General features: G+C 57.9%; 2 protein-coding genes across 2 annotated transcripts; both read right to left on the bottom strand.

Moving 5' to 3' along the window:
• Nucleotides 1-6,396: 6,396 nt before the first annotated feature.
• On the bottom strand, nt 6,397-13,226 carry SMO (smoothened, frizzled class receptor). The gene is made up of 12 exons (XM_069882318.1): nt 12,971-13,226; nt 10,983-11,188; nt 10,649-10,858; nt 10,399-10,571; nt 10,005-10,224; nt 9,777-9,900; nt 9,603-9,695; nt 9,352-9,460; nt 8,984-9,169; nt 8,529-8,677; nt 8,306-8,440; nt 6,397-8,183 (listed from the first exon to the last, which is right to left on the bottom strand). The coding sequence occupies exons 1-12, from the start codon at nt 13,206-13,208 to the stop codon at nt 7,642-7,644; spliced, it is 2,385 nt and encodes a 794-aa protein (XP_069738419.1). The 5' UTR covers nt 13,209-13,226; the 3' UTR covers nt 6,397-7,641.
• A 3,724-nt stretch (nt 13,227-16,950) lies between these two features.
• On the bottom strand, nt 16,951-21,628 carry TSPAN33 (tetraspanin 33). The gene is made up of 9 exons (XM_069882315.1): nt 21,625-21,628; nt 21,448-21,565; nt 20,498-20,555; nt 20,269-20,396; nt 20,090-20,164; nt 19,913-20,008; nt 19,152-19,280; nt 18,610-18,771; nt 16,951-17,874 (listed from the first exon to the last, which is right to left on the bottom strand). The coding sequence occupies exons 2-9, from the start codon at nt 21,550-21,552 to the stop codon at nt 17,773-17,775; spliced, it is 855 nt and encodes a 284-aa protein (XP_069738416.1). The 5' UTR covers nt 21,553-21,565; nt 21,625-21,628; the 3' UTR covers nt 16,951-17,772.
• Nucleotides 21,629-26,539: the final 4,911 nt, after the last annotated feature.

Raw genomic sequence — 26,539 nt, 5'->3', positions numbered from 1 at the left:
AGTCCCCCTGTGCCACCCCCCCAAGGGGCACTTTTTTTTGTTTTTGTTTGAAGGGGGGTGGGGGATTTGGGGGGATTTGGAACAATTTTGCAGTGATTTGGAGAATGATTTGGCAGAAGTTTTTTTTTTTTATTTGGGGTGTCTTGGACTCGATGATCCTGAAGGTCTTTTCGAACTTAGTGATTCTGTGAGATATTTTGCTTTGGGTTTTTGAGGGTTTGGGACGAGCGGCAAGAGGAGGCGCAGCAGGAGGAGCCCCAAAACCGGGAAGCGGAGGAGCGACCGAGGCAGCAGAGCGTGAGGAGGCAAAGGATCTCCTGAAGCGTCCGGGCAGCAGAGGCCGATTCGCTGGAGAAAACGCAGGGGACAGGAGGAAAACGGTTTCATTATGTGCAAGGCAGCAGGACAGGAAGAATCACAAAATCCTGGAATGGTTTGAGCTGGAAGGGACCTCCAAGCCCACCCAGTCCCACCCCTGCCTTGGGCAGGGACACCTCCCACTGGATCAGGGGCTCCAAGCCCCATCCAGCCTGGCCTTGAACCCCTCCAGGGATGGGGCAGCCACCCCTGCTCTGGGCAACCTGGGTCAGGGCCTCCCCACCCTCACAGTAAAACATTTCTCCCTAAGATCTCATCTCAATCTCCCCTCTTGCAGATCAAAACAGTTCCCCTCATCCTGTCCCTGCCCTCCCTGACCAAGAGACCCTCCCCAGCTTTCCTGGAGACCCTCTTCGTATTGGAAGCTGCTCTAAGGTCTCTGCAGCCTTCTCCAGGCTCAACAGCCCCAACTCTCTCAGCCTGTCCTCAGGGCAGAGGGGCTCCAGCCCTCGCATCATCTCCGTGGCCTCCTCTGGACCCATTCCAGCAGTTCCAGGTCTTTCTTATGTTGGCAACTCCAGAACTGGACACAAGTCCAGGTGGAGTCTCCCCAGAGCAGAGGGGCAGGATCCCCTCCCTCCCTGCTGCTCCCGTGGCTTTGGATGCAGCCCAGTGTGCTTGTCGGCTCCTGTGGAGCTTCTCCTTCCCCAGCCCCCCAAGTCCTTTTCCTCAAGCTGCTCCCAATCCTTTCTCCACCCAGCCGGGATCTGTGCTCGGGATTGCCCCGACCCAGGTGTAGAATCTTGCCCTTGGCCTGGTTGAACCTCAAGAGCTCCACGCAGCCCAACTCCTCCAGCTGGTCTGGGCCCGGTGGAGGCCAGGAGAGGACAGAAAATATTTAAGGGGCTGGGAAGGCCACGACAGCACGGGGGAGGCCGGAGGAATGTGCAAGGGGGGTGAAGTTAAAGGGAAAGCAGCACATTCTGCCGTGTGTGGGAAATGCTGGGAGAAGCCAGGACTCCGCTGAACCAACGCTTTTCCTTCCTGAAGTTAGATTAGAGCCAGCACGCAGGTTCCACCACTCGGTTCAGCTGCTCGCTGGGGTGGGAAAGCTCAATCCCAGGGCAGATTTCAGTCCCAGAAGGGGCCATGGAAAACAAACCCCAACAGACGCTGCTGTGGAAGTTGTAGCTCGTGAATATCCCTCCCCTCCAACAGATGCCACGTGATTTTTGCTGCTGTAAGACGAAAGGAGGCTCCAGGCGATGCCTCCACTCCGGCTACACCGCGGTTCTTCTGCAGAATGGGGCTTGTCCCAACCTGGAGCTGCTCAGCAGCACCAGAATCCTCCAAACGTCATCGTCTCCTGGTGCCACCGATTCCACAGCCAATCTATGAGGTTGTTCTCCACTCAGAATGTGCTCATCAGGCAAAATCCAGACCTGGAGTTTGGTCCTTGGCACTGCCTGGAGCAATTGCCCCGCTCGCCGTTGGGAGAGCGCAGCCCTCGAGCAGCAGTGACAACAGGGACAGCTTCTCCCTGGAAAGAGAGGTCACGTACACATCCAAACACGCCCAAACACCCCGTGTGGCTCCATCACATCCTGGCACTGACAAAGCTTGCCAGAGACCCAAACGGAGCAAGGAATGTGGAAAACCAACAGCTATCAGAGAGGAAGGGGACGCCCTCAGGTCAGGGAGGAACAACCGGGGCCCTCCAAGAGCAGCACTGGTGGGATTGGCTCAGGTTAGGATGAGAGATGGCAGCGAGGCCGAATAAAGCTGTCAGAGCCAGCAGCCTCAGGAAGACAGGAACCTTTCCCTGGAGAGCCACGGCGCACGTGGATCTGCAGAGGAGACAGCATGGCTTCTCCTGCCAACAATGACCACGGACAACACGATCAAGCCAGAAAATAAGCCAGGTGGCCAAGAAGGCCAATGGCATCTTGGCTTGGATCAGAAACAGCATGGCCAGCAGGGCCAGGGAGGTTCTTCTCCCTCTGGACTCGGCCCTGGGGAGACCGCTCCTCGAATCCTGGGGTCAGTTCTGGGCCCCTCCCCACCAGAAGGATGTTGAGGCTCTGGAGCGAGTCCAGAGAAGAGCAACGGAGCTGGGGAAGGGGCTGGAGAACAGGCCTGAGGGCCCTGGGGGTGTTTATCCTGGAGAAGAGGAGGCTGAGGGGAGACCTCATTGCTCTCTCCAACTCCCTGAGAGGAGGCTGTGGAGAGGAGGGAGCTGGGCTCTTCTCCCAAGGGACAGGGGACAGGACGGGAGGGAATGGCCTCAAGCTCCACCAGGGGAAGTTTAGGCTGGACATTAGGAAAAAAATTTTCCCAGAAAGGGTCACTGGGCACTGGCAGAGGCTGCCCAGGGAGGGGTTTAAGGGACAGTTGGACAAGGTGCTCAGGGACATGGTTTAGTGATTGATAGGAATGGTTGGACTCGATCCAGTGGGTCTTTTCCAACCTGGTGATTCTATGATTCTATGAAAAGGAGTGAAGGAGCCTCTCCCAGCACCATCAGGGCAGGCAGAGCTGTACGCTCCAGCCCGCTCCACCTGGCCAGACCTGCTGCTGTGGGAAAAACTCCTTCCCCGACAGACCGAGGATGGGCACCTGTGCCAGGTGGAACAGGGTTACACCCGGGCCACCCTGCACCACCCATGGTGCTGCTGGCTGGATGCAGCTGTGAAGGGAGAGCACGGAACGGAGCAGGTGTCGATACCTGCGCTGCACAGAAACCAGTGGATATAAACCCTGAATGGATCATACAGTTCAAAGGTTTGAGAAGAGCGAGACTGGACACCAAGGGCAGATGTTCCATAGTTATCTCCATCCTCTCTGCTTCCCTCGTGTGTGAGAACCGGGGAGGGAAGGATGGAAGGAGCCCCAGGGTGGACAGAGTGCACTCCAGTGCGGCCCCCCATGCTTTGATCTTGCACAAACAAAGAAAGTCTATTTTTTCCACCACCTAAACAGCTGCAAAGCCCAGTGTGCCCGAGCCATTTGGATCTGGAATTGCCATATTGCCCTGAAATCCTCCATCCAACCACATCTCAGGAACTGCTGGTGGTGCTGGCTGCCTGCAGGGGAGGAGACCAGGTCTGGGATTGCCTGTTCCCGAGATGTACAGTCCTAAAAAAAAGTGCATTCTCCACTCAGCCTGGATTTTTGCTTGGGATTGCCCCAACCCAAAGCACTTGGCCTGGATGGGTTCCATGAGATTTGTGGGGTTCCACTTCTCCAGCCTGTCCAGGTCCCTCTAGATGTATCTCTTCCCTCTGGATGCATCTCATCCCTCCAGATGCATCCCTTCCCTCCAGCATGTCAACCATGCCACACAGCTCCGTGTCACCAGCAAACTTGCTGAGGTTGCCTTCAATCCCGTCCATGTCTGGAAAACGATGTTAAACAAGAAGTTTCTTCGAGGCTCTTGCACCCTGGCATAAGCCAACAGACAGAGCAGTCATTGTGCCAAGCGGTACTTGATCCTAAACTCAACGCTGACGCCACCCTACGACATCAGCTCTTCCACTCACAGCTCCCGTTCTGTGGAGGGGCGTTCAAGGTGACCCAGCCCATCCCTGCCCCGTGGCATTTGGATGTTGGATCCGTGCGGTCCCACTTTACCGCAGCCATTGATTCACTCTGGTGCCACCGCCTGTGCTGTTGGAGTTTGCATTCATTTGATTACAGCAAAGACAGCAGGATGGCCAGAGAGTGACAACACACGTTCCTGGGGCAAGTGGTTCCATGTATTCCTAGGGAATTTTCCTTGGCATCTCCCTGCCTTGCCCTGAATGCCCTTGGGGTGATGTGTGACCTCCGCATTTTGACCTCCTGCGCCTCCCAAGCCCCCTCCCACGCAGAGCAGCGGGACAGGGCTGCTGGTGTCCGTAGGATTCCCCTCCTCTTCCTCCACCTGCCAGTCTGCAGGTGCCAAGCACATCCAAGTCCTGTGCCAGCAGGATGCCCGACAGACGGACACATCCATAGGCATGGAATCACATCAGCCTCATTTCCTTAGGAAATCGGCTTAGAATAATAACTGAAAGACATTAAAGCTATCACAGTGGGAGGGCAGGGGGAAAAGGAAGGGCCCTTTGCTCCAAAGCCTGGAATATCGCTCCTCATTGAGAAGGAAAGAGTAATAAATAGTAATAAATAGTAATAGTAAAAATAGTAATAAGCGGATGCTATTCCTGTGTGCCTGTCCGAGCCCTTCGCTCTCTTTCCTGAGGACACTCAGTGTGCAGCTGGGGGAATCCACTGGGATTTGGCAGCCAAGAAGCAGAGCAGGCAAGACCTGGGTTGCCCAAGAGAGGAATTTGTCCCTCAGGTCCTTGAAGTCATCTATAACTGTTGGAAGAATCTTGGGAAAGGTTCAGGGGATGAAGAGCAGGAACATCGTGAACCCCAGCACAAGGATACTGAAGACAGAGGGGATCCAGCCACGTCCCTGTCCTTAATAAAGCCACAGCAGAGGAAATGCCTCCTCTGTTGGAACCGGCTCGGCCCCCCTCGGGGTGTCCGGTCCCTTCTCCTCTCCCACAGTGTGGGGAACCACTTGGTTTCCATGGCTCTCATCAGTGGTTTCCTGGCTGTGGTTTCCCTACAAGCAGCATCAGGCGGGGAAACCCACAGCAGTGGCTGCGTTACCTGTCCCCATCATAGAATCACAGAATCATAGAACCACCAAGTTGGAAAAGACCTCCAGGATCATCAAGTCCAACCATTCCTATCAAATACTAAACCATGTCCCTCAGCATCTCATCCACCTGTCCTTTAAACCCCTCCAGGGAAGGGGACTCAACCCCCTCCCTGGGCAGCCTCGGACAGGGACCAATGACACTCTCCATGAAAATTTTTTTCCTAATGTCCAGCCTGACCCTCCCCTGGAGGAGCCTGAGGCCATTCCCTCTCGTCCTGTCCCCTGGCCCTTGGGAGAAGAGCCCAGCTCCCTCCTCTCCACAACCTCCTCTCAGGGAGTTGCAGAGAGCAATGAGGTCTCCCCTCAGCCTCCTCTTCTCCAGGATAAACACCCCCAGCGCCCTCAGGCTTCTTCTCCAGCCCCTTCCCCAGCTCCGTTGCTCTTCTCTGCACTCGCTCCAGAGCCTCAACATCCTTCTGGTGGGGAGGGGCCCAGAACTGACCCCAGGATTCAAGGCCTCCCCAGGGCCGAGGCCAGAGGGAGAAGAACCCCCCTGGCCCTGCTGGCCATGCTGTTTCTGATCCAAGCCAAGATGCCACTGGCCTTCTTGGCCACCTGGGCCCCTGCTGGCATGTGTGGGAATTAGTCCCATGGGTGTCCCATGAGGGACATTCCACCCCTTTAGACCAGGATGATTTAACCACAACCCTGCTTGGACAATGGGGTTTGACATTGCCTCTCATTTTTCCCACTAGAGCAAAGACCTGGCTCCACCTTCGAGCCCTTTATGAGCAAAATGCGACATTTCCTAGGATAAATGCTTTTTTCTTACTAACAAAACCAACTTTTTCATCCCTGTACGTGAAACCAAGGGGTTTTTGTTGCCTGGAGGCAAGTGCAGAGGGGATGGGACAGGGCCAGGATGGCTCCTGTTGTTCCTAACATTTGATATTCAACTTTTTACTTCAAAACCAGGCACCGCTGAGGAATGGCTGCTCCAATCTTACGTTTTTTTAAAAACAGAAATCCACAAAAATAAAACATAGAGCAAAAATGAGAAAAAAACTCTCACAAAAATGAAATAAAGGCAGGTAAAGAGAACGTTTTGTTTCATCACAGATGAAGCAGCTTTTGCACCAGCTTCCGGCTGCACACCCGCCCCAGCGCAGCCCTCGCTGGCACATCCTGCTCACCAAAAACCACTGGGAAAACTCCATTTCCACAGGCCAATTGCACCCAAATTTCAGGTGGGCGCCCACTCCCAGGGAAGACTGAGCTCCCAGCTGCCTCGCTCCCAAGCGGAATACAGAAGGACACTTTCCAAATACTCTGTTCCCAAAAGCCCTGTCCGCCCAGCCCATGGAGCCTAAGGAACCCCAGAGCGGGGTGTGTCCCCCGCCACCCCTGTGCGCACTGGGGACGTTTGAGCCTGTGGTGCCATCTGCTGGCAAAGGGGACCCCGGACCCCAAGTGTCTGTCTAGGAGCCCCCAAAACGGCACCTAGAGCACTCGCAGATGATCCCAGCCCCACACACTGGCCTTCCAGGTGGGAAACAGCCAGAATCCAATGTTAAAGCTGTTTCAGGAGAACAGCCAAAGCCCTGCACCGTTTCCCCGCACCCAACCCCTCCCCAAGGAGCCTGGGAAGCCACTGGAAACAGAAACTTGGCAAATTTAATACTGATACAGGCAGGCTTTCCTTTACACAGCAAAAACCAAACCCATGGAGGTCACCGGGATACCAAGAAAGCCGGGAGCCTACCGGGATTTAATAAAGATGCATGTGGGGATAACGGACGGACGGACACAGAACCCCAGCAGGGACCAGAATGCTTCCACCCTGGGGCTTGGCCAGGTTTTCCAAAACCTACGGGTTTTACTGTTAAAAAAGGGAATAAAAAAACACCCGGATAGCACAGGTGGCCCCACTCACCCTGAGGTTTTAACCTGTCCTCGTTTTTTTTGCATCGTGGCTCAGGGAGCATCCACATACCCCACCACAGCTCCCCGTCTCCCATGGGCAGGAAGCAACCGTCCCACTGAGCCTCCGGCTTGGATCTGGCCCAGCTCTCCAAGGAGCTGGAAGGCACTTTCAAAGCCCTGCAGGAATATGGGTTCACCTAGAAACACAGGAGCACCCTGGGGACGCTGCTGCTGCCCCACAAAGGAGGGATCAGCTCGGAGGCCGAGCCTGGCCACCGTGTCTCCGTGTGTTACACAACGAGTGAGAACTAAAACCCTACTGGCACCAGCAAGCGCCCCGGGATGCAGGACAAAGCTCACCAATACTTCTTGCTCTGCCCTGTGCTCACCCACTCCTGGGTCCCGTTGTCCTGGGGGGGCCACCAGGCAGTGCCCCCCTTGACCTTAAATTCCTGCAGGACCTGGGTGGGGTTTGTTCCCGTTTCTTTTCTCCCAGGGATGCTGGGGGACCCCAAAACCCTTCTGCCGGTGCTGGCCTGCTGCGCTGGGATGTACATCAAGTCTGTCTGGGCGGTGTGGGGAGAAACATCATGTTCTGATGGGAGAAATCAGCCCTGTGTGGGCCAGAGGGATGCTTGGCCTCAGCAGGTCAGAGTGCGCTGCAGTGTCCCCTCGCAGGCTGCACGTGCTGGATGACGCTTCGGGTCTCACCTCGGGCATCCTCATCCCCTCACAACGTCCCACCAGGCTCAGAAGTCCGAATCAGGGTCCAGCAGCTCCGCGTCCACCAGGTTGGTCCGAGAGTGGATGGGGGCCAGGCCAGCGCGTCGGCCCTGAGTCCAGGGTGCCCGGCCGTGGGGCAGGGGGCCGGGGTTGGGGGGCCAGAGCGAGCCCCCGTTGTGCTGCCAGCGCCCACGGCTGAGCCCGGGGCTCTCCTGCTCCACGTTCCCGCTCTCAGGACAGAAGGGGCTGCTGACAAGGTGGAAGACGTTGGCTCTGCGGCAGCCATCCCAGGGCACCCTGGCAAAGGCAGCTTCGGGCTGGCCTGGCGAGAGCCCTGGAAGGACGTCGGGAGCAAAGGTGACTAGGCAGGGCTGGGGGGGCAGCCGAGGCAGGCGGGGAACGGTGCTGGGTGCCAGGGGGGCTGTGGGCCCCCCAGGGCAGTGCTCGGGATCCGGGGACACCTCCCTCTTCTTCTTCCTGCGCTTCTTCTTGTGGCCGCTGCGCTTCTGCAGCTCCGGGGAGATGTCGGCCTCCACCACCCAGAGGTTGGCCCTCTCCTCTGGTGGCACTACAGGATGGGACAGGTGAGAGCGGCCGCATCCTGCCCTATCTGCCTCCCAGCTCTGCCTCTCCGCGCCCCCCAACTCCCCTCAGCCCAGCTCATCCCCTCCAGATTCCCCAGGGACTTGCCAGGTGTCGCCACAGGTGTCACGGAGACGTCCTGGGGCAGGATGGCCCCTCTCCTGGCCACCATCTTGGTGACGTGCTGGGCCCAGGCCGAGGACACGTCGGCCGACGGCTCATTGATGTCGAACGCTAAACCGGCTGCAAGGACAACAGGGAAGCACGATGAAGGGGGGACGCTGGGCACCCCAGAGAGCTGTCACAACGGCTCCCTCGTGCGAGCACGTACCCACGGGTCCATCGTGCGAGACGGTGTGCATGCTGAAGGACAACTCTCGGCCTGGGTCACGCAGCAGCTCCTTGCGCTTGGAGAAGGCCTTGGCAATCATCTTGCTCTTCTTGATCCTTTTGGGTTGGTCGTCGCTCTGTCCTGTCAATCTGTGGACACAGCTGGTCAGAGCAGGGACAACCCTGAGCTTCGCAGCTTGGGGCATGGGGACCCTCCCCGTCTCCCTCTCCCACTCTGGACAAGGACACCGAGGGCTGGGCACCACACTGGATGGGTTCCCCAGGATGGAGGTGTCACACAAATGGGACATGAGACATTTGTGGAGTGGGAGAGGCCACCCATTCCTGAAACACTGTCTGCTGTGAGCCCACAACCCACAGAGCTGATGGACAAAAGGACGTTGGATGGGGCAGGAAGGGTCACATGGAGCTGGGGTGACATCCTGGGGGTCCCACCTGCACCAGGTGCGCTTCCAGATGAGCAGGGTGGCCTTGGTCCAGACCCAGGTGCTCATGGAGACACCAGTGCCAAACATGGCAAAGAGGTTGATCTTCTCCACCAGCAGGCTCGGACGGTTCTTGATCTCACAGTCCGGGATGGGCTTGTTGGTCTGTGTGGCAATGGTCACGTTGGCCTCACACCTGCAGGGACAGAGCAGGACAGTGGCTGTGAGGATGGGAACATCGAGCAATGCCCTGCAGCAGTAGAGATGCGGTAGCAGCACTGGTGAGGATGTGGGGCTCTTCTCTATAACGTTCCCCTCTAGACAGAAGGTGCTGGGATGCCACCAGCGTCCTCCTGTCCCCATCCCATCCCCACTCACAGGACGTATTCCCGAAAGCTGCGCTCCCACTCTGCCTGGTTGAAGAAGTCATAGAAGTGGCAGCCAAAGGTAATGAAGACGAAACCAAAGGCTAAGAAGCCAAAGATGCCTGGAAGAGAAGTGGGACATCCCCGATGTACCTGGACTGAAGCGACACCATCTCAACAGTGTTGTCGTCCTCACCGTAGGACAAAACGCCCCCATTCCCACCCAAATTCCAAAGGAAATGGTGCTGGGGCAGCCATTCTTACCCAGACGCAGCATGGTCTCATTGATCTTGCTGGCCGCCTTCTCGCTCAGCAGCCCGGGGTGTTTGCTCTTGATGGAGAAGAGAGTCATGACCCCTGTGGAGGAGGAATGAGGTGGTCAGGGTAGGTAGACAGCCACGGGGCCCCTGTCCCCGCACCAGGAGAGCCCACACCTACCCCGGATGAGGAAGTAGCCCCCCACGATGAGGACGAGCCCGATGGGTGCCAGGACGAAGCCGGCCCGGTAGCGATAGTTCTTGTAGCCCACAAAGCAGATGCCACTGACGGAGTCACCATCCACCTGGCAGAGCCAGGAACACGGGGTTCAGTCGGCTGCAGCCACCCCTCCCGGCACATACCGCCCTGGCAGGGAACCACCGGGAGATGGGACCACGGTGCCATTACCTGCGCCACAGCCAGGATGGCGACAGTGAGGACGAAGGGGATGGACCAGGTGATGAGGTGGAAGTAGGAGGTCTTGCCCAGCAGCGGCTGGTGCGTGGTGCCCAGCGCCCGGAAAGAGGTGTGCCAGGCGTAGGTCAGCATCACAAACCAGATGACACCCGACATCAGTGAGTAGTAAACAATGACGAAGATGATGACACAGGACAGCGTCTCATTGGAGCTACAGAGAGAGGGGAGACAGCACCATCATCAACATCCGTGAAGAGGAATGGGGTCTCTACCCCAAGCTCGGAGCATCCTCCAAGCTCCCCAGAGGACAGGAAACCCCTCCTTGGTCCTGGAGACACCCCATAGCATGTGGCTGTGTTGGGATTGGGATGAGGGTGACACATACGTGGGCTCCCCTAGCCGCATGGTGCCATCGGCCCGGCAGACAATCTCATTGCGGGCACCGTCCATGAACTGCGCCAACCACCCAATGCTGCCCACGAAGAAGCAGGCGTTGACGTAGAAGAGGATTACGGCAGGATAGCGGTTGGAGTTCTTCCAGTCAGCAAGGAACGTGGCCTGGTGGGAGAAAGGAAGAGACAGCTTGGTCCCCAGTCCCTTTTTGGGGACACCTCCCTGCACCCCTCGTCCCTCACCAGGGTGAAGAAGGTGCAGAAGATGGTGACAGAGCTGAAGGCGGCAATGTAGACGTGCATCTCACGGTGCTCAGTCTCGGTGAAAAGTGGGTTCTGGCACTGGATGCCGCAGCCCTCCACATCCTCATACCAGCTCTTGGGGTTGTCCGTGCGCACCAGCGGCGCCTCGCACTGCCCGGAGCTGTTGAACTTGATGTTCTGCACCTCATTCTGCAGAGAGAGGGGCCATGAGGACAAGGTGGCACCCACAGGTCAGCATCAGCTGGAGGCAGCTGGTGTCTGTGGGGATCTGGAGCCTGGCAATGCAGCAGGGTGGTCTCCTGCACCCCCATACCGGGCATCCCTCGGGGAAGCGGTCGAGCGTGCATTTGAGGAAGTCGGGCCAGCCGCGCTCACGCTCCACGATGGTGCATGGTGCGCGGGTGGCCTGGCAGAGGCTCTGGCTGGGCAGCTCCACGTGCCCGTCCTCACACTTGGGCATGTAGACGGCGCAGAGCAGCGGCTGGATGGCGTCCCAGCACCGCGGGGCATTGCGCAGGCCTGCAGGGCACCAACATCACCACAAACCCCGGCTCCACGAGACCCCAGACCTTGCATCGCAGAACCCTGGACACTGTCACACCTTGAGCCCCCACTCCACAACACCCCAGCCCCCTCCTCACTGCACCTCACCATGCCACTCCTCAGACCAGCCCCCCAGGACACCCAGACCCTTACCCTGTGGAACCCAAGATCTCACCCTACAGAACCCAGGACCCGGTCACAACCCAAGCCCCTGCCTTGCAGAGCCCTGGACTCCCACACCACACCTCATGAGATCCTGGCCCGCTCCTCATTGCGCCCCACTGTGCTGTGCCCTGGACCCAGGCACACCAGGCCCAAGGCCCCACACAGAACCCCAGCTCCCCCGGGACCCCAGCCCCTGCTCTGCAGGACCCTGGACCTCTGCCCTGCAAGACCTGGAACCCCATCCCATAGAACCCTGGACCCATCACACCTCAGACCACCAACTCGCAGAATCCTGGACCCCCCCAAGCCCAACTCCACACTCTGCAGGACCCCAGACCCCCACAGCCCTGGGCCCCACAACCTTGGCTTCCCACCCTGCGGGACCCTGGACCACAACTCCGGACCCTGCACTGTGGATTCCCGGACCCCCACAACCTCGGCCCCTGGCCTGACAAACCCCAGACCCCTGGCAGAACACCAACCCCCACCCCAGCGTGCCCCAGACCCCCACCTCACCAAACCTGGGCTCCCATGCCGCACCCCAGGCTCCCACCCCACTGCCCCCCTGCCCCACGGAATCTCACCCCACTGTGCCTGCCCCCCAGAAAACCCTGGAGCCCCCAGCAGAACCAGTGCCCCCAAACAACCAAACCCCAGGTGCCTCACACCGCCCTGGACCCAGACCCCTGCTCCCCTCTGTACTTCACCCGCCCCATACCACGTTTCCCCTAACTCCAGATCGCGCCCCCCACTCTTCTGTGCTGCCACCCCCTCCAGACGGCTCCCGCTCTGTGTACCGCACGTCCCCCCCCCGTGGATCACCCTGCCCCCCGCTGTACCGTGCCCCCCCAACACCGTGCTGTGTGTCCCCCCCGTGCTCCCCATTGCACTGCCCCTCCCTCCAGACTGTGCTCCCCTTCATTCCTTAGTCCTCCATGTGGCTCTGACCCCATAGCGCTGCCCCCCAAACCCAGACTCCTCCCCCCCACACAAACCCTCCCCACACACCTACCACTGCCCCCCAGCCCCAGCCTCTCCCCTCCCCACCTCTCTGCCCCCAACCCCACAGTCCCCTCCATACTTACCTGCCCCCCAACCCCACACTCCTCCCTCCTCTACCCCCAACCCGTCTCCCCATTTAGACCCCAACCCCAGTCTCTCCCCACATAGCGCTGCCCCCCAAGCCCCACTCTCCTCCCAACCTGTCTCTCCCCCCCCACCTCTCTGCCCCCAAACCCCACTCCCTCCCCCCCCCAGCGCTGCCCCCAAACCCCACTCTCCCCCTCACACCCTTCTCACCCCCAACCCCACTCCCCCACCATAACTCTGACCCTCAGTCCCAATCCCACTCTCTCCCCCCACAGCGCTGCCCCCCAACCCCATTCTTCCCCCCACACCTTTCTGCCCCCAACCCCACTGTCTCTCCCACCATAGCTCTGCCCCCAACCCCACTCCCAACCCCCCCCACCTCTCTGCCCCCAACCCCACTTTCCCCACAGGCCCCTTTCTAGCCCCCAACCCCACTCTCCTCCCCATAACTCTGCCCCCCAGCCCCACTCTCTCCCCCCCCAGGGCTCCCCCCCAGCCCCGTACCGGACCAGAGCAGCAGTTTCCCGTGCGCCTCCTCCTGGGACGCGGAGTCGGCCGCCAGCAGCGTGGAGGTGGCGGCGTAGGGCAGCGCCGAGCCCAGGCAGGCTCCGCGCCGCAGCCGCTCGCAGGGCGCGGGCCGGCGGCAGCGCTCGGGCACGGCCGAGCCGTTCAGGGGGGCCCCGGGCAGCGCCAGCAGCGCGGGCAGCGCCAGCAGCGCCGGCAGCGCCCGCCGCGCCGCCATCCCGGGCACCGACCCCCCCCCCGCTCAGCGCGCCCGCCGCGCCGCCATCCCGGGCACCGACCCCCCCCCCCCACCCCTCAGCGCGGCCGCCCCGCCGCCATCCCGCTCCGCGCGCCGCCCGCGCCCTTTGTTGCGAGCGCGGAGCCTCCGCCTCGCGGGGCGGGCGGGGAGCCCGGGGCAGGGCGGGGGCGGCGAGGGGTCCCGCTCCGAGGGGAAAAGGGACTCCAGCAGCCGCGGTTCGGGGAGGAAAAGGTCCTCCTTGTGAGGGAAAAGTTAAGGCAGATGAGGTTTTGGGAGGAAAAGTTTCTTTTTGTGAGGGAAAAGTTAAGGCAGATGGGATTTTGGGCAGGAAAAGTTCCTCTTTGTGAGGGAAAAGTTTCTTTTTGTGAGGGAAAAGTTGAGGCAGATGAGATTTTGGGGAGAAAAGGTTCCTTCCTGTGAGGGAAAAGTTACTTTTACTAGAGCAGATATCATTTTGTGGAAGAAATTTCCTTCTTGTGAGGGAAAAGTTAAGGCAGATGAGATTTTGAGGAGGAAAAGTTCCTTCTTGTGAGGGAAAAGTTAAGGAAGATGGGATTTGGGGGAGGAAATGTTCCTTTTTGTGAGGGAAAAGTTGAGGCAGATGAGATTTTGGGGAGGAAAAGTTCCTCTTTGTGAGGGGAAAAAGTTACTTTTACTAGAGCAGACATGATTTTGGGGAGGGAAAGTTCCTTTCTGTGGGGGAAAATGTACTTTTGCTATAGCAAACAAGATTTTGGGGAGGAAAAGTTCCTCTTTGTGAAAGAAAAGTCAATTTTTGCTACTGCAGACATGATTTGGGCGAGGAAAAGTTCCTTCTTGTGAAAGGAAGGTTAAGTCTTCTCACAGCAGTCGAGTTTTGGAGAGGAAAAGGTCCTTCTTGTGAGGGAAAAGTTACTTTTTTTCTCAAAGTGGGCAGGAAGGGCCATGTTTTTGCCTTTTTATGAGGGAAAAGCTACTTTTTCTACAGCAGTTGCAATTTTTTGTGAGAAAAGTGCCTTTTTCAGTTTAAAAACTTACTTTTTTTTACAGCAGGGAGGAAGGGAGTGTGCTTCTGAGAAGGAAAGTGCGTTTTTATGAAGAAAAAATGTTTTTTTTACAGGAGGCAAGGAGGAGGCATGCTTTGGGGGAGGAAAAGTGCCTTTTTGTGAGAAAAAAAGTAATGTTTTTTTACAGGAGGCAGGAGGGGGCGCTCTTTGGGGAAGAAAAAGTGGCCTTTTTGTGAGGAAAAAGTTTTTTTTTACTGCAGCTGTGCTTTTGAGAAGGGAAGTTTTTTTTGTGAGGGAAAAGTTACTTTTTCTACAGGAGACACTGAAGGGTCGCGCTTTTGAGGAGAAAAGTGCTTTTCGGGGAGGCAAAAAAAGTCACTTTTTTACAGCAGCTGTGTTTTTGAGGAGGAAAGTGCCTTTTTTTTGAGGAAAAGTTACTCTTTTTACAGTGGGCAGGGAGGGGGAAAGAAAGTGAGATGTTAAGGAGGGGGATGGCGCTCAGGGAAGACAGTTCTGAGGGAAGGAAAGTTGTTTGGGGGAGTGAAATGTTGGGTTTTGTGAGAGGAAGGTTGGTCTTGGGGAGGGAAAATGCGCCTTTGGAAGGAGGAGGAGTCGAGGTTTTGGAGAAGGGTTGTTTTTGTCGGAGAGAAGTTGCATGTGGGAGGGAGAAGAGAGAGGGTTTTGAGGGGGAAAGTCACTTTTCGACTAGGAAAGTTACTTATTGAGAGGAGTCAGGTTTGGAGAGATTGAAAGGCATTTTAGGGAGCAAAAAGTTACTTTTGAGGGGTCAAGTTGCCTTTTGGGCAGAGAAGTCATTTTTGGGGGGCAGAAAAGTTGTTTTTTTCAGAGAGGAATTGGATTTGGGAAGGAGATATTTTTGAGGGGGAAGCAGTTTTTTGAGGAGGAAAGCCTCTTTGAGGGAGAGGAGTTGGGTTTGGGGAGGATGACAGGTGTTTGGGGGAGTGAAAAGTTACTTGTGAAATGTAAAGTTGTTTTTGGGTGGGTGAGTTGTTTAGGGAGAGGAAAGTTGGATTCAGAGGAGCAAATTTACTTCTTGGGGTGGAAAATCACTTTTTGGAGGAGGAAAGTTGTTTTGGGGCAGGAGAAACCTCTTTTCAGGGGAGAAAAGCCACTTTGCGGAACAAAAGTTGGATTTGGTGACAAAAAGGACTTTATTGAGAGATAAGTTTCTTGTGGGAGCAAAAAGTCTTTTGGGAACAGGGAAGTTACTTTTACGGGAGGAGAAGTTACTTTTACGGGAGGAGAAGTCACTTTTCGGACCAGAAAATTGTCTTTGAGAAAGATAAAGCCACTTTTGGGGGACAAAAGTTGCTTTTCAGGGACAGAAGTCACTTTATTGGGAAAGAAAAGCTGCTTTTGGGAGAGAAAAGTAACTTTTTTTGATGGTGAAGTCACTTTCGAGGAGCAAAAGTTACTTTTAGGGGAAGAAAAGTTGTTTCTGAGGGACAAAAGGCACTTTATTGGGAGACAAAAGCTTCTATTGGGGGAAAAAAGTAACTTTTTGGAGGGAGAAGTCACTTTTAGGGAGGAAAACTTGCTTTAGTGGGACAAAAGTTACTTTTTAAGGAAGGAAGTTGTTTTGGGGGACAAAAGGTGCTTTGTTGGGAGACGAGTGGCTTGGGGGGGGGAGAAGAATGATAAGCTGTTTTATGGGGACAAGAGTCACTTTTTGGGGTAGAAAAGTTACTTTTTTTGAGGTGGAAGTTACTTTCTGGGAAGGGAAGGTTGCTTTTAGGGGACAAAAGCCACTTTTGAAAGAAGAAAAGTTGCTTTTTGTTCACCTGGGGTGAGAAGCCACTCTTTTGGAGAGCAGCCGCCTTTGGGAGAAAACTTGCTTTTTGTGGGGGAAGCAGCAGCTCTTTGGAGGTGAAGTTTTTGGGAGAAAAGTAATTTTTTGGGAAGGGAAGTCGCTTTTCAGTGACAGGTGTGATTTTGGGGGGAAGTGATGACTTTTGGGGTGAGAAATTGCTCTTTTGGGTAAGCCATCATATTTAAGGGGGGGGATGAAGTTTCTTTTTGGGAACGAGAAACTGCTTTTTGGGGAAGTTGCTTTTTTTTTGTAAGGAAAATCACCCTTTGGGGCACAGAGGAGGCAGGTTTGGGGTAGTCTTCCTGGAACACCCAGCCGGGAAGGGACTGGGAGCAGCTGGAAGCCAGCCCGTGGCCCATGCTGGAGCAGGATTGGGCCAGCGCGGCCACCACAGCCCGGTGCCACCCTGGCCAAAACCTGAGAGGGGCCGGAGGAGCCTGAACCAACAGAGGGGCACGGAGCGGGTGATGGGGCCCAGTCCCGGCCTGTCGGTGTCTCCCAGCTGCACACAAAGAGTGCTCGGCTGCATCCCGACTCGCTCCGCGGCACAGGGGGACCACCCAGCCTGAGGAGAAGGGAAAATTAGAAAAACAACCCTAAAAACTCCACCCACACTTTGCAACGGCTCCAAAAAGCGGCAGCAAGGCTGTGGCCTGCAATGCTGGGGGGGATTTGTGTCCCCCTGGAGCAGGGCAGCGAGTGCCTCCTCAGATATTCCTGGCTGAGAGACTCCCTGCTGCCTTCTTGCTGACTGTGCTGCCTCTCCCTCCTCCACCCTTTTGTGGGACTCCACAGCCGCCCCTCAACAGCAGAACATTGGGATAACGGGAACACTGCGCCCCTCGAGCCATCGGCCGGAGCTGCACTGGTGTCCCCGCAGCATCGCAGGGTCTTCATCGTGGGGTCTGGCCTCATCTTTTTATTCTCCAGAACAGCAAAGGGGAATGTCGCATCCATCACCAGCCCCATGGAGAGGGGACCCAGGACTGCGCCCGACCCCTCCACACCCCACAAGAGGGCACAGGACCCTCCTTGGCTCCGGCGGCGCCCGCAGGAAACCCCGAGCAGGACGTCCTCCTGTCCCTGTGCCCTACAAGGTGGCTTCCTGCTCCCGACCAGCAAGCAAATCCCAGCACCAGGATGGAGCCGATGGGGCATGGGCACAGGGAATGTAACAGAGCTTAGTGCATGGATCAGGAGAAGCCGGATGGATGGACAGACACCCAGCTGCAGCATGAGAAGAGGTGGGAAGCACGGCCGAGCACAGATGTGCTTCATGCATGACCTGAACACCAGCTCTCAGTGCCCAGAACAGGCAAACAGCCAGCCAGCCATTCACCAGGGCTGGTCCAGTCCCCCAGGACAGCCAGCCAGCCGCTCACTGGGGTGGTTAAATCCCTGAGGATGGATGGATGGACAGACAGACAGCTGTTGACCAGGGCTGGTTCAGTTCCCCAGGATGGATGGAAGGATGGACAGACAGCTGTTCACTGGGGCTGGTTCAGTCTCAGACAAGCCTGGCAGCGGCTCCGGCAGCTGCACAGTGCCTGTGTCCCTGTGTTTCCCGCTCCATATCCCAGTGGTCTCTGTGCAGATCCAGCAACTGCCACTCCAACCTCCCTGCTCCCAGCAAAGCTCCTTTGGCTCCTCCAGCTGATCCGGAGTGTGGAAGCCCCAGCTGAGGTCCCATCCACCGCGGCACAGCCAGACGCCCACTCCGCCAGGGTCAGTACCAGGGGTCGGCACGGTGCTGCTGGGTGTAGAGCTGGAGCCGGATCTGGTCCCGGATCTGGCTGACCAGGATCTGCGCCAGCAGGATCCCCACCAGCTGCAGGAGAGGAAGAGGAGGAGAAGGGAGGAGGGGGAGAGGGGAGGAGGGGGAGAGGGGAGAGAGGAGAAAGGAGGGGGAGAAGGGAGAAAGGAGGGGGAGAGGGGAGAAGAGGGGAGAAGGGAGAGGGGAGAGAGGAGAAGGGAGGGAGAGGGGAGAGAGGAGAAGGGAGGGAGAGGGGAGAGAGGAGAAGGGAGGGAGAGGGGAGAGAGGAGAAGGGAGGGAGAGGGGAGAGAGGAGAAGGGAGGGAGAGGGGAGAGAGGAGAAGGGAGGGAGAGGGAGAGAAAGGAGAGAGGGGGAGGGGGGAGAAGGGAGAAGGGAGGGGGAGAATTGAGAGGGAAAGGGGAGAAGGGAGAGAGGAGAAGGAAGGGAGGGGGGAGAGGGGGAGAAGGGAGAGGGGGAAGAGGGGGAAAAGGGAGAGGGGGAAGAGGGGGAGAAGGGGGGGAGAAGGGTGGGGTAGAGGGGGAGAATTGAGAGGGAAAGGGGAGAAGGGAGAGGGGAGAAGGTGGGGAGAAGGGAGGGGGGAGGAAGGAAGAGGGGAGAGGGAAGAAGGGGATGGTGCTGAGGGATGCCAGCAGTGAGGCCCCAGTGTCCTACGAGTGGGCCCCATGGCTTCAGGACAGGACATTTCCAAGCTTTGCCCTGCTCCCCCACCCCAGATCCTGCCCCACGCCCAGAGCTGCAATCAGACTCATCCTCAAGGCAACTGTGAAGCAGACAGCCCCACTCCAGTACCTGGGGGACCGCCAGCCCCAGTGCAACGCCGCCTAGCAGGAAGAGGTTGCTGTGGACCCAGTTGACCAGCGTGTCGATGCAGCCATTGGTGTTGATGAAGGCACTGGCTTCCAGGTAGCTCCGAGCCTGCATTCCCTGCCCGCACATGGTGTTGACGACAGCCTAGGAGGGAGACATGGACAAAACACAGAGGGATGGAGGGCAGGGACAGCTGAGGGCTCTGTGCTCGGGGCATCCCCTTTCCAATGTGTCCCCAGCCCCACACATCCTGTCAGTGATGGGTTCCATCCACACCCCAAAACGGGACAACTCTGGAGTGAATCCACCTCGATCCCGTCTTCCATGTGCTGCCAGTGGTGGAATCACTCTCCTGGGGCAGAGGGATCTCCAGGCTCAGCACAGTCCCAAGGGATGGGAGTAGAGGGGGAAGAGGGAGAGAGGGAAAGAAGGGTAGAGGCGGAGGTATAGCAGGAGAGGGAGGGGAAGAGAGGAAGAGAGGAAGAGAGAGGGATGCCCAGAATCTCCTGAGGATGCATCCTCACCTCACTGGGATCCTGCAGGCAGCAGGAGAAGGGTACGGAGCAGCGCTCACGGCTGGGGTTGGCAGCTGTGCAGTTGAAGTACATGTTCTGAGACCAGTCTTTGTAGGAGACGCCCCCGCAACAGCTGAACTGCAGGGAGAGAATGGGAATGATGGGATAACAGGGCATGGGACTGCAGACAGCACAGCAGAGAGTGGTGGGGCTCCCAAACCCATCTACATCCAGGCAGCACCGTCACCCCTGGCTTTAGGGATGAGCAATCTGCTCCTGGTTTTAATAAACACAGGCTCTGACAGAGACACTGAGAGAAATTTCTCCCCACCTTTTCATCCAGCTCTTCCCAATGTGCTCTTCAAATCCTTGTGGAGGAGCCACCCAACATCCTCAGCCTGGGGGACCCCGTGAATTCAGGCAAGATCCCAGACCCCCAGGGCTGACCCACATATCCTCCTTTATCAGAGAATTGTGGAATGGTTTGAGTCGGAAGGGACTTCAAAGCCCATCCAGTTCCACCCCTGCCATGGCCAGGGACACCTCCCACTGGATCAGGGGCCCCAAGACCCATCCAACCTGGCCTCGAACCCCTCCAGGGATGGGGCAGCCACCCCTGCTCTGGGCAACCTGGGCCAGGGCCTCCAAACCCTCACAGAACATTTCTCCCTAAGATCTCATCTCAGTTTCCTCTCTTTCAGCTCAAAACCATTCCCCTCATCCTATCCCTGTGCTCCCTGAGTGAGAGGATGATCCCAGCATCCTCCCACCTCCTTCTGCCCGAAGTCGATGAGGTTCTGCAGGTCCAGGTCATCCCGGTAGTGCACGATGGCACCGTTGATGATCTCGCTGACCTTCCCACGCGCCTGCAGGACAACAGGGACATTCGGAAGGTCATCACCCAGCGGCACAGGCTGGGAGCCATCCTATCCCCTCGCCATCCATACCTTATCGGAGAAGATGAAGCCCAGGACACCAGCCGCCAGCTGCAGGAGGAAGACGACGGTCAGGCAGGTGGAGAACTGTGAGCAAGAGGAGAGTGACGGTGGAGGAACCACGGCAGAGATGACAGAGGAACCATGGCAGAGCCACCAAGGTCCCGCAGAGCAGGGCTCGGGGCACTCACCGCCTGCAGCAGGCAGATATTCTCCCGCAGGGAGCCCACGCAGCCGCAGAAGGTGATGAGGAAGGTGAGGACGCCAACCACGATGAGCAGGACGGCAGGGTCCACCGCCAGGCAGGCCATCGCCGCCTCTGCCACAGCGAGCCGTCACCGGCAGCCCCTGGCACCGCAACCGCCCCCGGCACAGCGCAGCCGGCTCCCTCGCTGCATCCCCCGGAGCCCTCAACCTCACCTGCGTGCTTCAGCAGCCGCGCATAGACCCCCACCGCCACCATCACCATCGAGATCACCTGCAGAGCAGGATGGGGGTGAGTTCCCCTGGCACCGCATCCCCCTGCCCTGGGGGTCCGTACCCCCTCGGCACCATATCCCCCTGCTCCAGAAGGTCATTAAAAATGGGATTTCAGACACAGAAACAGCCCTCCAAAAAATCCTGGCCCTCAAAAAAACCCTAAAAGTATAAACAACTCCCCAACCATAAAAAAAACAAACTAAAACAATAAAATCCACCTAAAATCATTTTAAAATCCCCTAAAATATTAAAAAAACCCCAAACATTAAAAAATCCCCCAAAATGAAGGAAAATCCCTAAAGAGCCCAAAACGTGGAACCTGTGTGGCTCCCCTGGTGGCAGTGGCCCAGGGGGGTGGGACAGAAGCCCCCCCTGCATCCATTGCCTCCGCAGGGCCAGGATTTGGCCCCAAAGCCACAGCTTTGGGGGTGATGGAACCAGGAGGGGTCCCAAACTCCCCGTGGGTGTCACCCCCTGCTCAAGGGGGGCCAGGGGACCCTTGGGGATGGGATGGGGGTCTCAGTGGGGTTCAGGGATAGGGACAGCGCCAGGGTCCGATGGTCCCAGTGGTGGGGTGACTTGGGGATGAAAATGGGGGACCTTGGGGATGCAGGGAGACGGTGAGCCCCAGGATGGGGGGGTCCGGGAATGGCAGGGAGAGACCCAGGGATGGGGCTGACCCTGGGCCTGGGGATGGGGGGATCCTGGGGATGAAAATGGGGGTCCCCGGGGACGGGGGTGACCCTGGGGACAGGGGGCACCTGGGGATGAAACTAGGTGTCCCTGGGAATGGGGGTAACCCTGGAGATGAGGGGGGTCCTGGGGATAAGAATGGGGGTCCCCAGGGATGGTGGGGTCTCAGCGGGGTCCCGGGGAGCCCCCACACTCACCCAGAAGAGCGTGTTGAAGAAGAACAGCACGTATTTCACTGCAGGGCTCACGAAGGAGAAACTGTCCCCCTGCACCCTGGCGCTGCCTGCCGCCCGCCGCGCCATGGCCGGGACCAGCTGAGCGGAACCGAGCCGAACCGAGTAGAACCGAGCACAACCCGGCTGGGGCAGCCGAGCCGAACCGAGCCAAGCAGAACCGAACACAACCCGGCCACGACCAGCCGAGGCGAACCGAGCCGAGCCGAACCAAACACAACCTGGCCGGGACCAGCGGACCCAAACCAAGCCGAGTAGAACCGAACACAACCGAGCCGAGCCCAGCTGAGCAGAGCCAAGCGGAGCGGAACCGAGTAGAACCGAACACAACCCGACCGAGCCGAGCCCAGCTGAGCAGAGCGAAACCGAGTATACCCGAACACAACCCGGCAGGGACCAACCAAGCCGAGCTCAGCTGAGCAGGGCCGAACCGAGCCGAACTGAACACAACCCGGCCGAGCCGAGTAGAGCGGAGCCGACCCGGTGACGGAGCGGCCGGACCCGCGGGCAGCCGCGCCCCCCGCCGCCCATTGGCCCCGCGGCCGCTCCGCCTCCCCCGGCGGCTCGGGGCGTCAGTCAAACCGGGACCGAGAGCGCGGCCTCCCGGGCACCTGCTCGGCCCCCCCCCAGGGCCAGCGCTTCCCGTTTTTCCAGGTTGCTCCAAATCCCTCCTGGCTGTCTCGCAGCTGCCGCGCGGCGCTGTTCCTGCCCGCAGAGCCCACCATGGCGTGGGGGCAGTTTATAATGTAATTAATCATTGATGCCTGCCTGCGGTGACACTGCCTGGGGGCGTGAGGGGACACACGGGGTGACATGAGACATGGGAAAGACATCAGCCCTGCTGGGGAGACTGGGGATTATGGGCGTACGGAAAGGGGCTCCAGGAAAGCTTGGGAGGGGCTCCTGATCAGGGAGGGCAGGGACAGGACAAGGGGAACCAGTTTGAGCCGAAAGACGGGAGATTGAGATGAGATCTTGGGGAGAAATGTTTTGCTGTGAGGGTGGGGAGGCCCTGGCCCAGGTCGCTCAGAGAAGCCGTGGCTGCCCCATCCCTGGAGGGGTTCAAGGCCAGGTTGGATGGGGTTGGAGCCCCTGATCCTGGGGGAGGTGTCCCTGCCCATGGCAGGGGTGGGACTGGGTGGGCTTTCAGGTCCCTTCCAACCCAACCCATTCCATAATTCTGTGATTCCAGAGGTTTCCGTGAAAGGCTGTGGCTGAAGGACCCCAAATTTGCAGGAATCACCCCAGAATGGTCAGAGCCCATGCTCTGTCCCCAGCTCCGTCACCACCATCAGGAAGCAGAAACCCAAAATGCAACAATTCTGCTCTGTGCTGCTCACACCCAGGAACTGTAAAAAATGGAAACTTTTTTCTGCACATTTCCCTTTATTTCTGGGTGCCTGGAATGACCTCCCTGGTGCCAGCGAGGAGGAGGATGGACAGACCCTTCCTCCATCCTCATCCTCTGCTCCATCCCCTCCACACTGGCCTCGCTCCCCTTGTTTCCATTAACCCCCAGTCAGCCCAGTGCACGAGGAGCCAGAGGGCCCCTTCCCAAACCAGCTCTGAGACCCAAATCCCAGGTTTTTTTGCTTAATTTTTGCACCTTCTTTTTTTCCACCACACTTCGAGCTTTCACTGCTGGTGTGGGCAGAGGGAAGGGCCATGACCTCATCCCATCACTGTGGTGTCACCGTGGCACCAGAGGGACAGGGCTTGGAGGAGCCCCTCCCCAATGTTATTATTGTATTTATTATTATATTTACTTATTATTACATTTATTGTTCTTTCTCAGGGGTCACCAAGGCTCGAAAACCCCAAGGAGCAGCTGCTGTCGCCAGCACAGCCCTTCCTGGAGGAAGGCAAGAGCTTCCACAGAGGAACTGAAACCAAAAAGCCCCTTCTTGCTTTTAGGGTCACCAAGGTTCCACCCAGCCTGTGTCACCAAGGAGCCACCACCCAGCCCCGGCTGCAGAAGACACCTCAAACACACATCATACATCCAGCCATCGGATCTCCGTTTCCATCCACCATATCTATGTGTCTACTCAACAGGTCTGTGTCCAAACATCAGATCTACATGTCCACTCAAAAGATCTGCATGTCCATCCACCAGATCATGTCCATCCCTCAGATTTACGTGTCCACCCATCACATTAGCGTGCCCATCCAGAACGTCTGCATGTCTCCCAGCAGATTCATATGCAGTGCTACAGACTAGGAGAAGTCTGGCTGGAAAGCTGCCTGGAGGAGAGGGACCTGGGGGTGTTTGTTGACGGCGACTGAACAGGAGCCAGCAGTGGCCCAGGGGGCCAAGAAGGCCGATGGCATCTTGGCTTGGATCAGAAACGGTGTGACCAGCAGGGCCAGGGAGGTTCTTCTCCCTCTGGCCTGGGCCCTGGGGAGACCGCTCCTCGAATCCTGGGGTCAGTGCTGGGCCCCTCCCCACAAGAAGGATGTTGAGGCTCTGGAGCGAGTCCAGAGAAGAGCAATGGAGCTGGGGAAGGGGCTGGAGAAGAAGCCTGAGGGCCCTGGGGGTGTTTAGCCTGGAGAAGAGGAGGCTGAGGGGAGACCTCATTGCTCTCTCCAACTCCCTGAGAGGAGGTTGTGGAGAGGAGGGAGTTGGGCTCTTCTCCCAAGGGACAGGGGACAGGACGAGAGGGAATGGCCTCAAGCTCCACCAGGGGAGGGTCAGGCTGGACATTAGGAAAAAAAAATTCCCAGAAAGGGTGATTGGTCCCTGTCCGAGGCTGCCCAGGGAGGGGGTTGAGTCCCCTTCCCTGGAGGGGTTTAAAGGCCGGGTGGACGAGGTGCTGAGGGACACGGGTTAGTGATTGATAGGAATGGTTGGACTCAATGATCCTGGGGGTCTCTTCCAACCTGATGATTCTGTGTTTTGTCCAGCCATCAGATTGATCCATGCACCCGTCAGACCCGTGCATCCACCCCGTGGTTTTAGATGTCCCCATGCGAGGTCTGTGTCCACTGTGAGGTCCGTACGTGCATCCATCCCATCTCTTTGTCCACCCATGAGGTCTGTGCCCACCATGAGTCTCCATGTGTGCCCGTCCCATCTACACATCCACCACCAGATCCATGTGTCTCCCCACCACATCCGCAGCCCAGGGGGGAGGGGGTGGGATGGAATGGGAATGTGATTGGATGGGGACGGGGATGGGACAGGGTTGGGGTGAGAATAGGGGCACGGATGGTGTCAGGATGGTGACAGGGACCCTTGGACGCACTGATGGGACTGGGCAGGTTATGGGAGCCCAGTGGGATGGGACTGGAGTGAGATGGGATCCCAGTAGGATGGGACTGGGGTGAGATGGGATCCCAGCAGGATGGACTGTGGGGTAATGGGATCCCAGTGGGGTAGGGCTGGGGGCAGTGGGGGGTGATAGGCTCCCAGTGGGATGGGACTGGCAATACTGGGGGGGTGATGGAATCCCAGTGGGATGGGGTTGAGGGCACTGGGGAGTGATGGGATCCCAGTGAGACAGGACTGGGAGCACTGGGATCCCTGTAGGATAGGACTGGGAAGGCACTTGGGGGATGCTGATATCCCTGTGGGATGGGATATGGGGTGTTGGGATCCCAGTAAGACGGGACTGGGGGCACTGGGAGGGCACTGGGATCCCGGTGAGATGGGACTAGGGGCACCGGGGGCGTTCGGATCCCGGTGGGACGGGACTGGGGGCACTGGGATCCCGGTGGGACGGAACTGGGGGCACTGGGAGGGTGCTGGGATCCCGGTGGGGTGGGACTGAGGGCACTGGGGGTGCTGGGATCCCGGTGGGGGGGGGACTGGGGGCACTGGGGGCGCTGGGACCCCAGCGCCACTCGCGGCGCCACCTCACCCCGCCCCGCCGACACGCGCTCCGCGTGGGGCCGTGCGCACCCGGGCCCCATTTCCCCTCACCCACCGCGTCCCGGCACGATGGTTCCGGGTGTTTTGGGATCCGGCCTGGGGCTGGAGGCGACGAACAGGGGTAAAACGGGGCTGAATGGAGCCAAATGGAGCAGAGGTGTCCTGGGTGGGCTTTGAGGTCCCTTCCAACCCAAACCACTCCGGAATTCGGTGATTCTGGGTTTCTTCAATCTCTTTTATGGTCAAACCCCCCAGTTCAACAAACTCTACGGCTGTGGTTGTTGCAGTGTACCTGCCGCATCCCTGCGGGTGCAGGGTTGCTCACCTCCCCCCTACAGCAGGTGAAGGCTTCGTGGCGTGCAAAGATCCTGGATCCCGAGGAATCAGTGATGTTTCCCCACCTGGAGCCCTGTGGCCAGTTCTGGGGTCCCCAACATAAGAACGAGATGGAACTGTTGGAACGAGCCCAGAGGAGGCCACAGAGACGATGCGAGGGCTGGAGCCTGCTCTTAGGGCAGGCTGGGAGAGTTGGGGTTGTTCAGCCTGGAGAAGAGAAGGCCGTGGGGAGACCTTAAAGCAGCTTCCAGTGCTGAAAGGGGCTCCAGGAAAGCTGGGGAGGGGCTCTGGATCAGGGAGGGCAGGGACAGGACAAGGGGAATGGTTTTGATCTGCAAGAGGGGAGATTGAGAAGAGATCTTAGGGAGAAATGTTTGGCTGTGAGGGTGGGGAGGCCCTGGCTCAGGTTGCCCAGAGAAGCTGTGGCTGCCCCGTCCCTGGAGGGGTTCAAGGCCAGGTTGGATGGGTCTTGGGGCCCCTGATCCAGTGGGAGGTGTCCCTGCCCATGGCAGGGGGTGGAGTTAGTACAAAAAATTCTGGCAGATAAGCTCTATACGACTTATTTTGGAGTTTTAGAAAGCAAGCATCCTTTATCCAGCCTGGACACCATGAGGCAGTGATCTCCATCAATGATGAGCAGCAAGGCAAGAGCTGGGACAGAAGAGATTTCCCACTTACACATGTGTGTAAATTTTCCTAGAAAACTTATGTATGTTCTATTACTTTCCAAGGGCTCATTGTAATGTCGTTGTGAACTTCACAGCAGTGAAATTTCTTGCTCATCGGAGCTTTGGAGCCAGCTCTGTCTGACATTGCATTTGAGATAGGGAAAGGCTGCAAACAGAGGGC

This window comes from Phaenicophaeus curvirostris, unplaced genomic scaffold (genome assembly GCF_032191515.1).
Source record: "Phaenicophaeus curvirostris isolate KB17595 unplaced genomic scaffold, BPBGC_Pcur_1.0 scaffold_115, whole genome shotgun sequence".
In the NCBI taxonomy this organism is placed as follows: Eukaryota; Metazoa; Chordata; class Aves; order Cuculiformes; family Cuculidae; genus Phaenicophaeus; species Phaenicophaeus curvirostris.
Note: the sequence above shows the minus strand (reverse complement) of the source record. Positions and strands in the feature narration are given on the sequence as shown.

Coding starts and splice junctions, on each gene's coding strand:
- SMO (XM_069882318.1), bottom strand. CDS start 13,208: ATGGCGGCGCGGCGGGCGCTGCCGGCGCTGCTGGCGCTGCCCGCGCTG. Junction 9,901..10,004: donor CCATCCTGGCTGTGGCGCAG/GTAATGGCACCG, acceptor TGGCTCTGCCAG/GTGGATGGTGACTCCGTCAG. Junction 8,441..8,528: donor CTCGCACGATGGACCCGTGG/GTACGTGCTCGC, acceptor TTGTCCTTGCAG/CCGGTTTAGCGTTCGACATC.
- TSPAN33 (XM_069882315.1), bottom strand. CDS start 21,552: ATGGCGCGGCGGGCGGCAGGCAGCGCCAGGGTGCAGGGGGACAGTTTC. Junction 20,165..20,268: donor ATATCTGCCTGCTGCAGGCG/GTGAGTGCCCCG, acceptor TCTTGCTCACAG/TTCTCCACCTGCCTGACCGT. Junction 18,772..19,151: donor GCCTGCAGGATCCCAGTGAG/GTGAGGATGCAT, acceptor TCTCCCTCCTAG/GCTGTCGTCAACACCATGTG.